This window comes from Falco naumanni, chromosome 8 (assembly GCF_017639655.2).
Source record: "Falco naumanni isolate bFalNau1 chromosome 8, bFalNau1.pat, whole genome shotgun sequence".
Classification (NCBI taxonomy): Eukaryota; Metazoa; Chordata; class Aves; order Falconiformes; family Falconidae; genus Falco; species Falco naumanni.
In genome coordinates, this window is record NC_054061.1 from 39,869,244 (window position 1) to 39,881,971 (window position 12,728).

Genomic DNA, 12,728 nt, shown 5'->3' on the forward strand with positions numbered 1-12,728 from the left:
CAGGGTGATGGTGGTATGGACATCCCCAGCTGCTGTAGCACGAGGTGGCTACAGCCTCCACAGCCACAGTCCTCAGGGCATCAAGGGAGGGTAGGCTAGCAGCTCCTAGGCAAATCCCAGCTGGAAAGGAAACCCCTAGAAAAGGCAGAGTCGGTTGAAAGTTTTTATAGCTTGCTCCCAAGCAGGGAAATGGGATTTGTGCTGGGAGCGTGGAAGCACAGGTCCCTCCAGTCCATGTGGGCTTCAGAAACAAGGAACAAAGTGGCTTGCAAGCTGCCTTGGGGGCACAGCCCCATTGCCCCATGAGATGTCACCATGCCATGGGGTCAAGCCATGGTGTGCCATGCAGGCATCTCCATCTCACTCAGCCTCCTGGCCAGCTGCGGCTCCCCTGAGCCAGGTTTGGGGAGCAGGTGTGTCCCTTCTCCTGGGGCAGCAGTGCCCACCTCTGTGGCACGGCTGCCCTCCTCTTCTTCCTCCTTCTCCTCCTCTTCCTCACTCCCTAGGCAGAGGAAGCAGCAGGGGAAGGCTTTGCAGGAAGATGGCAGCAGCCTCTTCAGCCCAGCAGGGAGCCCATATGCCTGGCTGGCTTCTCCTCTCTCTCCATTGGAGTGGCAACTGCCTGTCCTGGCTTTCCACAGCACCAGCTCTGAGAGCAGCCCTCGCTCCTCCAGGGTTCCTGCAAGCAGGGCAATGGGCAGTGAGACGCAAGCCCCTTCCTCCAGCTGCACCCTCCCACACCAACCCCGGGACTCTCAGCAGAGCTGGCGGTTCGGGGACAGTCCCATAGCCAGATGCAGCCCTCAGAGCAGGAGCTCATGTAGGCAGAGCACCTAGAGCACCCCCTCACCTGAGACAGTGTTCTCCAGGAAAAATGACAAGAAGCCAGTTAAGAAGACAGGCACCATGAGCAGGGAGAGGAAGAGGAGGTCCAGGGGCACCCAGCCTGCAGAGACAGTGCCAGAATCACTCAGGACATCCCAGCCCAGTGGTGGGGAAGAGGCCGGAGCTGCCATGACAGATCCAGGGGTTGGAGAGGGGACTGCCCACTGCTGTGAGCTAACCCAGCCTCCCAGGACATCAGAGATGTGTGGTCACCATGCCACTGAGCCCGAGCCTTTGCCTTGCCTGGGGAATGTCCCCACTACCTGTGGCCAGGTGAGCCGGAGCTGCACTGAACCACCGCGGCACCAGCAGCGCCATGAACATGGTGAAACCGACGATGAAGATGTTCCTTCCTGAGTCAATGTCCACATACTGGAAGTAGGAGATGCCCATACCCACGGCCACGGCGTAGGTGACACAAAGCACCCCTCCTGTGAGGGGCAGGAGTCAGGCAGAGCCAGGCAGGCTGTGGGCACCACAGTGTGGGTGAAGGACCTGGTACCCACCATGAACAGCCAGCGGGATGCGGGTGAGAAGCCCTGCCAGCCTCGGGGACATGCCCAGCACCACGCACACCAGCGCACTTACTTGCACTGAGAGGCGAGATCCAGCCTGGCAGAAAGAAGGATGGGAAAGCAAGAGTGGGGAGCATCACCCTCTACTCTGTCCCCCCCATTCTGCCATACAGACCTGCCTTTCCCAGTGCTGGCTCAGTGACAGCCTGGGTACTGCAGGTCCCCCACACCTCCTGTTCCATTGCCTCCTCATCCCCTGCCAACCTTCCTCCCCCACCCTGGGCATACCTGTGTGAGGCCAGTGGCACAGGCGTTGGCGATGCTGGCAGCCGTGCCTCCCGGGGTGCCCAGCAGCCCTGCCAAGAGGCTGCCCAGCCCTTCTGTGCAGAGCCCCCGGTTGCAGGCATAGGGGGGCAGCTGGGGAGCTCGCAGCAGCCTCCCGCACAGCACGTAGCAGCCCACTGAGTTCACGCTGCAGCTGATGGCCATGGCGATGCCCACTGCCAATGCCCGAGGGGTGAGCAGTGGCCACCCCCACTCACCTGCAGCAGAGAGAGAAGAGACAGATGATAGAGGCCCTGGCAGAAGGTGGATGGTTGACCCAGCCCTGCCGTCCCCCACCTGCATAGGGGATGCGGACCCAAGGGGCATGAAAGGTGCTGTTAGCCCAGGACAGCTGTGCCATGTCCAGGTCCAGTGATTCCCAGGGGATGTGGAGGTGGCTGAGGATGGCACAGAGGCTGCCGACACCAGCAAATGGAAGCAGTACCTGCAAGGCAGCAAGGGAACCCTCAGCAGGGGACCCTCCTCCCCACATGCCCTGGCCAGCGCCCCGTCTGCTGTGCCCCAGACCAGACAGGTCTTTGTCCCATCACCTCTTTCAAAAGGCTGTGCCACATCCCCTTTACCCCTGCAGTGAGCATCCCAGGCTCTGGTGCTCCAACACTCTCAAGCACAGGTCCCCTTGCAATCCCTCAGCAGTGCCCATGGAGCCCTGGGAGCTGCACCAGGACTTCTCACCCCTGTCTTTGCTCCCAGCACCCAGCTCTGTTCCATGGCCACGAGGTCCCACCTAACCCCACACCAAAGAGCCAGACTCAGAGAAAAGCCTGGGCTCAGCAGAGGGAGAGGGGCAGACAACCCATGGTACCGAGAACGTGCGAAGGGTGGGGACAGACAGCTCCATGCAGACCCCCCAAGCCTGGGGCCAGGCACAGAAGGGCAGGCGACAGGATCCCACATGCTGGGAGAAGGTAACAGCAAGGATCATGAACCTGGGAAAGGGAGCACAGGTCACCATACAGCATCACGGCAATAGGGCCCTAAATGCACACTGTACCCCATTCCTATCCCCATGACACAGGGAAGCCCCAGGGGCTGCACACCCGTGTGGCCCCTGGGGTCACGTACAGCAGTGCTACCCCCCAATTAGTGGAGCAGAAAAAAGCAGCCTCCTTGTATGCAGACAGCCCAATGATGGAGAGGCTGGGGGCCAGGACCATGGGCCCACAGTGCTGGGCTGCCCACCCGCACACACCGGATACTCCCAGCACCAGCTGAACCAGCCCAGAGACCAGCACGGCTCCAGAGACCTGCAGGAGGAAAGAATGGGACCCATGGGGCAGGATACATGGAGATCAACTGAACACCTTCCCTTGGCCACACTCCCACCACCCCAGTAGCATCACTTGTTCCCTGTGCTGCACTCACGCCCAAGCTCAGGGGAACACATGCACTCACATTCACCACAATCCTCATTGCCTTTGCAATGAAGACGTGTCCCCACATTCATGGCAATCCCCAGGAGGGCTGGAAAAGGGACTAGGTGTGCAGGGATGCAGGTGGCAACAAGGATTCTGGTGGAGCAGGAGGACAGGGACCCCCAGCTCAGGAGCACTCACCTCTTGCAGTGAGGCAGCTCGGCCCCCTGCAACAGTGCAGTGTGGTGTAGGGCACATGCTGACCATGGCTGTGCCTGGAAGGGAATTTTGGAAGGATATGATGCACACAGATGGATGCTGGGCTCCTGGAGCTGAGCCCAAGAGCATGCAGCACAGAGGCTGCTAGCTGGAGAAGGGCCAGTGTGCCAGCATCCCTGTCCCCTTAAGTACTGACCCTGGGGAGGTGACCAGATGTGTTGCAGGCGAGCTCAGGGGCAAGCAGGGTGCTGTGCACTATCACCAGAGGGGCCAGCAGGTGGGATCCCTTACTACCCCCCCATCCCTACTCCATGCACCTCAGCACTGCTGTTCCCCTAGCACTAGCATGGCCCAGGTCCTGTGGGATGCAGTCTCCAGGGCTGCACTCACCATTCCTGTCCACGGTGGCACCAAGGGACAGGTGGGAACTCAGCACTATGGCAGGGATCAGGTACTCGAACGATGGGATTTGAACCAGTGGCAGCCTGGGGAAAGGACAGCAAAGGCACATTAGGGAGGAAAGGGGACAGGGATGCTCCCAAAGCCCTGGCTGCAGGAGGAGCAAGGCATGGGAAAGGAAGGAGATGAGAACCCCAAAGTGGCCAGATGTCACCCCATGTCCCAAATGTACCCTAGCACATCCCAAGCAGAACTACATGGGATGTGCACAGAGGTCAGGGGCTTTGCCAAAGCACACACCCAGGCCCTGCGTGGGGCGTGGGCAGCACAGGCACCAGCTGGTCTGGAGGAGCTGCATGTGATGCTGTAATAAGGCAGCGAGGAGCTAGAGGGAAAGTACAGCAGTTTTGCTAGAGGAATGCATGAGACAGGAGAAGCAGTAATGGCAGGGAGGGGACAGCTGTGCAGAGATGCAGGGCAAGGGATTGCCCTCGTGCCCCTTCCCACCTCCAGCAAAGCCTGTCTTCCCACAGCCTAAGAGGGGGCAGAGGCATGCCCTGCCGCAGCATCACCCTCCTCCTGGCAACAGCTGCACCCCTTTCGTCCCGCTCGCTCACCGGCTCCCCAGGGTGGTCTGCAGCACCGTGGAGATGCCACAGGCAAAGAGGCTGCGTGCCAGCAGTTCACCGGTGGCCTGGGTGTGGGATGGCTCCTCAGGCAGGGTGGGCAGCAGGAGGAGGTGGAAGATGCAGAGCAAGGAGGCCTGCACGGCTAGGTGCTGTGCGGGGAAGAGACAGGGTGTTTGCAACTCCCTGTGGCACTCAGAGCTGTAACCCTCCCATGCCTGGCCTCCCTGAGTGGATGCATGCTCACTGATACCCCCCTGGGCAGAGCCCACCACTGCACAGTCCCCTCCCAGCACACCATGGCCAGAGTCCTTTGCCTGACAGGATGCGGCCCCCACTCTGCCACCTGCAAGGATCTCGGCCCTCTCCCCACCACCCCATCTCTGTGGCTGCTTACCATGGTCCCCCCTTACCTGAAGGGCTAAGCAACAGCTCAGCATCCAGGAGCACATCTTCTGCAGGGAGCAGGATGCAAGCACAGGGCTCCTGGCACCAGGTGCACCACAGTGGCCCCCATTCATGCTGCTGCCTCCCCACACTTCTCCCAGTTTGTGGCACGGAATGGGTGGGGCAGGCTCCTACACCCCTCAGGGGTCCTCACAGCCCTCACATGGCTGAACTTCCACCTTCTACAGGAGCTGCCCCAGGGTTAGCCATTAACTTGAGTTGGTGAGTAACCTGCCCTTGTGGCCAGGAATGCAAGTGTCACCCTGGGCTGCCACCACAAGGGCCTGGTGACAGCCACCCATGCCAGGAGACTGGACACTGTTACACTACCAGCTGCCCAGGTTCCACCCATGCCTTTTGTGGTACACAGGGTATTGGGTGTTGGAGCTTGGAGCACCCTCACCAGCAGCATCCTCCAGCTCCAGTGTGCCCTCCTGCCTATGCTTGTTCCTTCCCAGCACGGCATTCCACTGCCCTCCTGGTCCAGCCCTTCCCCACCATCAGGCCCCGAGAAGCCCATTAAAAGCTGCACAGGCTCCCCCCAGGTCCTGCCATTCCCCTCTGTGGGTCTTGTGCCCCCACTAGGAGGGTCTCTGATGGGGATCTACCATGTCCCCCATGCTCCTAGGAGGAAAGCACTGAATCCTGCCACTAGACAAAGATGCAAGACTCCAAGGGATCACAGGCAGGGGATGCTTGTTTTTGTCACAGGGCAGAGGTGGCTGTGCCAGCAACCACAACAGTGACCCTGCCAAACCCTTGCCACTCGGGGCTCACTCATTAACTGGAAAGACTTTGGAGAGCAAAGAGCGGTGGAGACCATGCATTCCCCACATTCCCAAGGATGGGGAATCTCCTCACTCCCACTTCCCTTGCCTTCCCCAGGCACCAGACCTGATATCCCTCCTGTCACCAGGAAGCCTGGTCCCTCTTGGGCCCTGCAGGACAGGTCTTACAGTGCTCTTGAGCTCACTTGCAGCACCTAGGATCCGCTTTGCACACCAGCTCAGAGAGCAAGCACAGCTGCATTGATGGGGCTCCACACTGGACTATGCGTGCTGCCAGCATGGAGCAGCTCAGCAGGACCAGGCAGGTGCACAGCAAGAATTACTTTTATTGGAAGAGATTTGCATCTACAAAAGAGTGAAAAACAGGTGTAAAATCCACAGTAAAAAGAAGGGGCACAATGAGCCGGGCTGGTCAGCAAGACAAGGTACTTTCTCCCCCACCCAAGGAGCAGTCAGGCACGGTTTGCTCACAGCCGCTGACAGCTGGAGTTTGGGATGGGATCACACAGCACCCCAGTTTAAAAACACCCAACACAAGCAGGATAAGGAAGCTAGCCTTAACCACACTTCACCACCTCCAAGCCCAATGGGGTACCACCTTTCCCGGGAGCACAGCAACGTTAGGGTCCCCTTCTGCTGTGACCCTTGCGCCTCCCAAGAAGTGGCCTGGCCTCCAAGGGGAATTGCTGCCATAGCCAGCCAGCTCAGGCTGCTCGCTCCCTGGCTCCTTCAGCCTCCTCTTTCCCAAGCCAGGCACCCCACCCCGCACTGGGGTCACCGCCCCAGCCCCTCCACACACAGCCCCAACATCCTACATCCCACACACCACCTACCTCTGCCCAGCACCACCAAGGGCCATCCCACTTGCTGTAGGAAGAGGTACAACAACCCTCCTGACCTAGCACCCCAGCCCAAGGGCACCCCATTTCTACCCTCCAGCTAGTAGGTTCCCACCCCAGCACCCCAACAGCAAGTCAACTCTGCCCCAACCTGTCCCAGCAGCCCCCAAAGTGAAGGACACCCCTGCCCTGGGTGGAGGAGACAAAAATGCTGGTTTGGAACTAACGCAGGGGCCTCCAGCCCCATGCAGACCCAGGGATCAGGGTCCCAGAAGTGCAAGGAAGTGAGTTGTGTCACACTAGGAGGAAAGGGGCAAGGGGCTGCTGCCCCATGCTTCTAGCTGGGAAAAATGAAGCTCTTGATTCTACTGAGATCCATGGCAGTATGCAAGGAGCACTGCCTCAGCCCCAGGGGGTCCAGCCAGTCCTTTCGGTTGGGGGCTGCATCCCACGTGGGGCCCACACCAGCTGAGCAGGCATGGCAGTGGAGCACCGGAGGAGCTGGAAGCACAGCAAGTCCGAAGGGGCCAGGCTGGCCTGGGGCTGCAGCAGGGGCGGTACGGTTAGATCTCTCACAGGCAGTGGGTACTCTCTGGAAGTGGCCTTGCAGGGGGCTCCTGTGTTGGGGTGGGAGGTGCTTGTCAGGCACCTTCGGGTAGGATAGAGCCGTCATCACACTGCTCCACAGGTAAAGCGCAGTTGCCGTCACACCCCCCACAACGAGGCTCCTCGGTTGTCTTGTTCTCTCCCAGGCAATGGGTGCTGCTGGCTAGAGCGATGTCAGGCAGCTCAGGCTGGGGCTGCTCTGGAGCTGGGGCTGGCTGGGCATCCAGCTGGCAGCTGCCCTCCTCAGGGAACAGCGCAGGTCGGGGGCCTGCAGGGCTGACGCTCCTCACGCACACAGACCGGTGCACCACAGTGACAGAGGCGAAGATGGCAGCAAAGCCGGTCAGGTACACCACACCCAGGAGGCAGGCCAGCTGCAGAGAGATCAGCTGTTAGCCCAGACTCCCCAGCAGCACCCCACAGCCAGCTGTGACCCAGAATGGCCACACACTGACCCAGCAGCCATGACGACAAGTGGCACCAGCAGCACCGGGGCTGGATGCTGGGGAGCAGACAGCCACAGTGCTAACAGCAGATGGCACACAGCCTCTTCAAAGCGGGGCCTAAATTACCACAAACCAAAGTGCCCCAGCTTAAAACCGAACGGTTCCTGTTTAAATCCCCAGCCGGCACACAGTTCCCTCCATGCCACCACTGCGACCTTGCACCATGACTTGTGGGTACTGCAGTCCAGCACAGGGCACAGACCAACCCAGCACCAGGCTGCAGTGCCTCAGGCAGCACGGCTGCAAATCAGCATCTTCTGGCTTCTGACAGCTTCCCTTTACAACAGGGAATAAACCAAGCTGCTGCTCCCAGTGGAAAAGAGGGTCCTGCTCCAAATCCATGGCCTGCTGGGTCCCAAGTTCTTGCAAGGAACTGCTGTCCCATACCCTTACCTTCACCACTTGCTGGTAGAACTGTCCCAGCACATGCTGCCACATGGACTGCTCCATGAGGACACACAGATCCGTGTAGGTGAACCAGCCACGCCACATGCCCTGCCTTTCTGCCACACTGCAGGGAAAAAAAAAAAAAAAAAAAAAAAAAAAAAAAAAAGAGGGAATGGTGGATGTGGCATGGACCTTCTCCATCAAAGAAGCTTGAGCCGAGGCAGGCCTGGAGAAGACCCTGCTCAAGGTCTGTAGAAGGGAGCTGCAGAGCCTAGCAAAAGCTCATGGGTACCTTTTATTTTGCTGCAGCAGAGTTAGCTCTGAGCAGGGGCAGCGCCAAGGCTGCACGGTGGATGAAATGCTCACCCCTTCCCCACACACCTACCGTCCTTCCAGCCAGCTCAGCACTTCAAACAGCTCCCGGGGATCTGTGTAGAGACTCCAGTCCTGTGGGGACAGGAGTGAAAGGTCAGCGCAGTCAGGACAGGCCACCCAGCACCCAGACACATCCTTCCCTATTCCTTCATGGGGGAAAAAACAGAAATCCAGACTCCCCTCAAGGCCTCCTTTCCCCCACCCTGTGAAATAGTTTGCCGCAGTGACAGTGCCACTTACAATGGCGCTTAGGAAGTTCATCTCCAGTGTGTTCATGGTCTGGACATCCACCTTCCCTGCTGCTCCCCACTCGTCGTTGAATACCTCCTCCTCCTCACCCTCATCATACAGGTACTTACTAGCCACCATCTAAAAGCAGCACAAAAGACAGGATCTCAGTCCCCCCTGCACTTCTCCAGGCCTCCCTCCAACCCAGTTACCCCATAGACCACACCACTCACCATGGAGATCAGAAAGAGGTCTGAAGATGAGATCTGCTGGAGGTATTCTGGGTTCCGGTGCCGGAGTCTCTCAATGTAAACCAGCGCCAGCATCATGGAACAGGGTGAGATGCAAGCTTCCCTGTGAGACAGGGCAAGAACCAACCCAAAGGTTATTTGCATGCTAGAAACATCCCAGCCACCGCGGCACAACTCAGGTGCTCCGTCCCCAGGTAGGCAGTGGGGAGGTTTAGTAAATAGACAGCTAGATATATCCCAGCCTTGCCAGCTCTATGCCAGCTGTCCTGAGCTGCAGCCAGAGAAAGTGCAGGGGATGCAGGGTGGAGAGCAGAAAACCCTGGCTCCTGTTCCCAGGTGCAGCCAGCTCCAAACTGAGCAGCCCTGCCTGCAGCCAGACACACTGCAAAGGCTCAGCTGCCAAGACCAGACCCAGGGTTCAGACACGGCTACCCAGTGAGCTGCAGAACCATCCAGTACAGACTCCCAGTAACAAGAGCACTCCTGCATCCCAGACAGCAGGACCAACTCGAAGTGGGCCTTGCTGTTTCAGGAAGCCACTGTGCCTGCTGTCCTTGCCACCTGCCCCCAGCTCCTCTTTGACGCTAATCAGGCCTAAGCACAAAGCAAGTGCTGGCCAGGGAACAGAAGTGAGTCATAGGTGAGACCAGAGCACCCAGTTCTGACACGGGACATGAAGGAGCAGGTTTTGCTTCTTACCGAGATACACGGGACACGTATTTCTTCTGGAGTCTGCGGATAGGGCTGGGAGCCACTTTCTGCAGCAACTCCACGGCAATATCTAGGACAGGAAAGCAGCAAAAAGGGTTTAGCCTCTCATGACACAGTCCACCCCCACCCTTCCCCTTCTTTCCACAAGACCACTGAGTCTTGGTGTTTGCTCAGCCCCTCAAGTTTAAATTAAACTGTAAAGGTGGGACAGGCCTTATCAGAAGTCAGGGATGAGGAAGGAACAAACAAATAGGCAGGACAGCCAGACCAAAGCAGGAATAGGATGCAAATGTCCAAGGCTCAGTGGCAGTACCAGATCCAGATTAGCAGGTTTGCGTCATGGGGAATTATGTGGTCAGCTGCAGGAAGGCTAACACCCTCCCCTCACCCCGCAGGACCTCAGGCAGCCCTTTCAGAGCCTTTCTAGGATCTGATGTCAACACTACGTCTTCCCAGTTCTTTGCTCCCCTCCAACCAGCATCCTCCTCCTCTAGGGCTCATCAGCACAGATTCAGTCTCTCCCACAACACAGTCCTGCTGCTCCCGAGATGATGATAATGGACAATGTATTAATGCGAGCGGGAGTCCACAGGCACTAAGTATGGAAAAAGCAATACAGTGTAACTGCAGCTCATCTCAGCCCATTTCCCCCATGCTCACAGATGTGCCTCAGCATTCAAGCACTGAAAAGGCCAGAGACTGACGGATGCTGGCAGATGGCTTCAGGAGCTCCCGTCTCGCTTCTCAATGCAATAGGACCAGCTGGGAGCATCCCAAACAGCACTACAATCTGGTGCTTGGCAAGTGTTTTTGACAGGCAACTGGCTCCACTTTGCTGCCGAGCCCTTGGCTGACAGAAAGCAGATCTCATCCCTGCAGTCTTGTGTTTCCAGTGCCCAGGGAAAGAATCACCACACAACCTCTTCTCTCCATATGCCTTCTTTCCACAACTCTCCAGCAACTAAGGGAACAACTGCAGTCCCAAATGAATTATTTGCCCAACAACAGCCACCAAGGTCAGAAACATGCTCCTCTAATGACCTCCCCAGGTTGTTCTAGCCACATCACTGCTAGGATCCACAGACAGGCAGACACAGCTCTAGCCACCCGCTGGCACTTCCCAGCCTCCCACACTGCTCCTGCTCTCTTTCCCCGCTGTGGGGCCACCTTTGTGCCACCACAGAGGCAGAAGCAATTTGAGTGATGGGAAGTACACAAGGGCCCCTAGCCTCTGTCCTGATGTGAAACCTAATTCTTCAGCCCACAAATCCAACCCATGACAGCATGCCCTGCCCTAGAGGGCCCAAAGCAGCTGACCATCATCCCCATCTCACAGCCACAGCATGCTGAGGGTGGTTATGGTTCTTCCTTTCCAGAAGGAACAAATTTACTTTTCAACCTCTTTCCTCAGCCAGCCCCATACTGCCTCCTGCAACAACCCCCAATGCCAAAGACCTTTTCCAGCTCCTCCTGCTACTCTAGACTCTTCCCACAATCCCCCACCATCTCCTTTGAAGAGCAGTGGCATAAACTCACCATGTAGCAATGGCACAGCTGTACCAAGACAGATGCCATAGTCTGAGGTCCTGTTTTTTTGACAGCAGCTGATAACAGCCGGCTAAAGAAGGCTGTAAGAGTCCATAATCCTGCAGACATGTTGTCTGTGTGTCACTCCTGCCCCCAGCTGCTGGAGCAGAGACATTTCCTGGGTGCAAGGAAGTCTTTATAGTTAATAGCCCTCAACAGAGTCCTCTTCCGTGAATGTGCCCTTTGAACTTTCAACACTGGTAGTGTCCTGCGGAACAGCCCCATCCCGCATCCAGGCACAATGCCAACCCTAAAGATGAGCCACATGCTTCCCTCACACTGCCTGTGTCAGAACTCGTGACTACTAGCAGTGCCCTGGCAGCTGGCTGCCCTGCCCAGCCTTGCTCCATCATCACATGCCCAGCATCCCCCTTCTCGCAGAGGTAAAGTCACACACAGCCTCTTGACAACTTCAGACCATTTCCCCAGCACACAGCTAAGGGAAATGCTAACATGATCGCACTGTGAAGGCCCTCCAGCAAACCACTGCTTGCCTTCAATCACTCCTTTCCACCCTTCACCTGCACCAGCTTCTCAGCCTAAACGTGGCTGCATCCTTCTGCTCCCCCAAACACCCCTGATGTGATCCAGACAGACACACAGCAGGAACTTGTTCCCTTGGTGCTCAGTTAGAAGGTAAAGGAACTCCCCAGTACTTTGCAGAGCACAAGAAATTGTTCAGGACACCTCTCATATGGGACAGGGACGCAGCCTTCACTCTCAAGGAATTTGCAAGCCATCTAAAGGACTCTGCACACCAATGAGGTGTCAAAAATGCAGCAGTGAGTCAGACAGGGTAACAAAACATAGAGCAGGAGCTATGAGGCTCTGGCATCCTGCCTGCTGTGCGGCGCAAGGAAGGCTGGGCAGGAGTGGGATTTGGCACTGGCAATGGAGCGGGCAACTTGTTGGTCTCAGCCCTTGGGCTACTTCCAACCCCCTTGACTCAGCATTCCCATCTGGGCACGTTCAGCAACCCACCTGCCACGGGGCTAGAGAGATTATCCAGGCTGCAGTCTTTCTCCCAGCCATAATAGAGCCGCTTCCGCACTCTCTCGCTCAGCTGCTGGTGCCTGGGCAAGAACTGCAGGCAGACAGTGGGAACGTGAGAAACGCCCTAAGCGCTCCCCATACCGCACTCTCCACCCCAGCGCGGCTTAGGGGTAACACCGGGCCCGGCAGAGGCCCCAGGAACTCCGCCAGGGGCGAGCGGTCACACGGGGCTCTTCCGGGCCAGGGGTCGAGGAGGAAACGGCCCAGGGGCCTGCGGAGGTGCAGAGCTGGGGACAGGCTGCGCCGGGGACACCAGGCACTACCAGGGGGACTCACCGTGAACTCCTGGAATCCGCTGAGGGAGAAGGTGCCCTCCTCGTCCAGCAGCAGCCCGTCCAGCTCCATCCCGCCCGCCCCCGGGGCGGGGCTGCCGGGTTCCCCCTGGGGCAGCCGGATCCTCTCCGGGGCTACCAGGCCCTCTCCGGCGCCCGACGGGTACCGGAGTCTCTCGGAGGGCGCAAGGCCGGTCCCCTCCGGGGCCAAGGCCGGGCCCGGTGACCAGAGCGGAGGCGGCGAAGCCGCTGCCAGGCCAAGCGCTGCCACCCGCCTTCCTCTTCCGGTGCAGGGGGCGTGGCCCGCCGCGAGCCTGCGCCGCGCGCCCCCCCC

The 12,728-nt window shown here is 58.4% G+C and overlaps 2 protein-coding genes across 6 annotated transcripts; both read right to left on the reverse strand.

The window, feature by feature from the left end:
* Nucleotides 1-152: 152 nt before the first annotated feature.
* SLC23A3 (solute carrier family 23 member 3) lies at nt 153-5,786 on the reverse strand. 5 transcript variants are annotated; one of them, XM_040602573.1, is made up of 12 exons: nt 4,758-5,786; nt 4,336-4,496; nt 3,710-3,804; nt 3,302-3,375; nt 2,811-2,992; nt 2,551-2,674; nt 2,022-2,169; nt 1,689-1,942; nt 1,392-1,497; nt 1,149-1,316; nt 851-946; nt 153-679 (listed from the first exon to the last, which is right to left on the reverse strand). In XM_040602573.1, the coding sequence occupies exons 1-12, from the start codon at nt 4,863-4,865 to the stop codon at nt 327-329; spliced, it is 1,869 nt and encodes a 622-aa protein (XP_040458507.1). In that variant the 5' UTR covers nt 4,866-5,786; the 3' UTR covers nt 153-326. The 5 variants fall into 5 exon arrangements, with proteins under 5 accessions (XP_040458507.1, XP_040458510.1, XP_040458509.1 ...); XM_040602576.1 differs by lacking the exon at nt 4,336-4,496 and having other exon boundaries at nt 2,938-2,992; XM_040602575.1 differs by lacking the exon at nt 3,302-3,375 and having other exon boundaries at nt 2,938-2,992.
* A 99-nt stretch (nt 5,787-5,885) lies between these two features.
* On the reverse strand, nt 5,886-12,694 carry CNPPD1 (cyclin Pas1/PHO80 domain containing 1). The gene is given in 9 exon segments (XM_040602578.1): nt 5,886-7,136; nt 7,138-7,398; nt 7,924-8,041; nt 8,303-8,364; nt 8,533-8,661; nt 8,754-8,874; nt 9,471-9,552; nt 12,051-12,153; nt 12,399-12,694. Coding segments are annotated over 9 exon segments (1,326 nt in total). The 5' UTR covers nt 12,468-12,694; the 3' UTR covers nt 5,886-6,755.
* Between the last annotated feature and the right edge of the window lie 34 nt (nt 12,695-12,728).

Coding starts and splice junctions, on each gene's coding strand:
- SLC23A3 (XM_040602573.1), bottom strand. CDS start 4,865: ATGAATGGGGGCCACTGTGGTGCACCTGGTGCCAGGAGCCCTGTGCTT. Junction 3,805..4,335: donor CAGACCACCCTGGGGAGCCG/GTGAGCGAGCGG, acceptor TCCTTTCCCCAG/GCTGCCACTGGTTCAAATCC. Junction 3,376..3,709: donor TGCCACCGTGGACAGGAATG/GTGAGTGCAGCC, acceptor ATTCCCTTCCAG/GCACAGCCATGGTCAGCATG.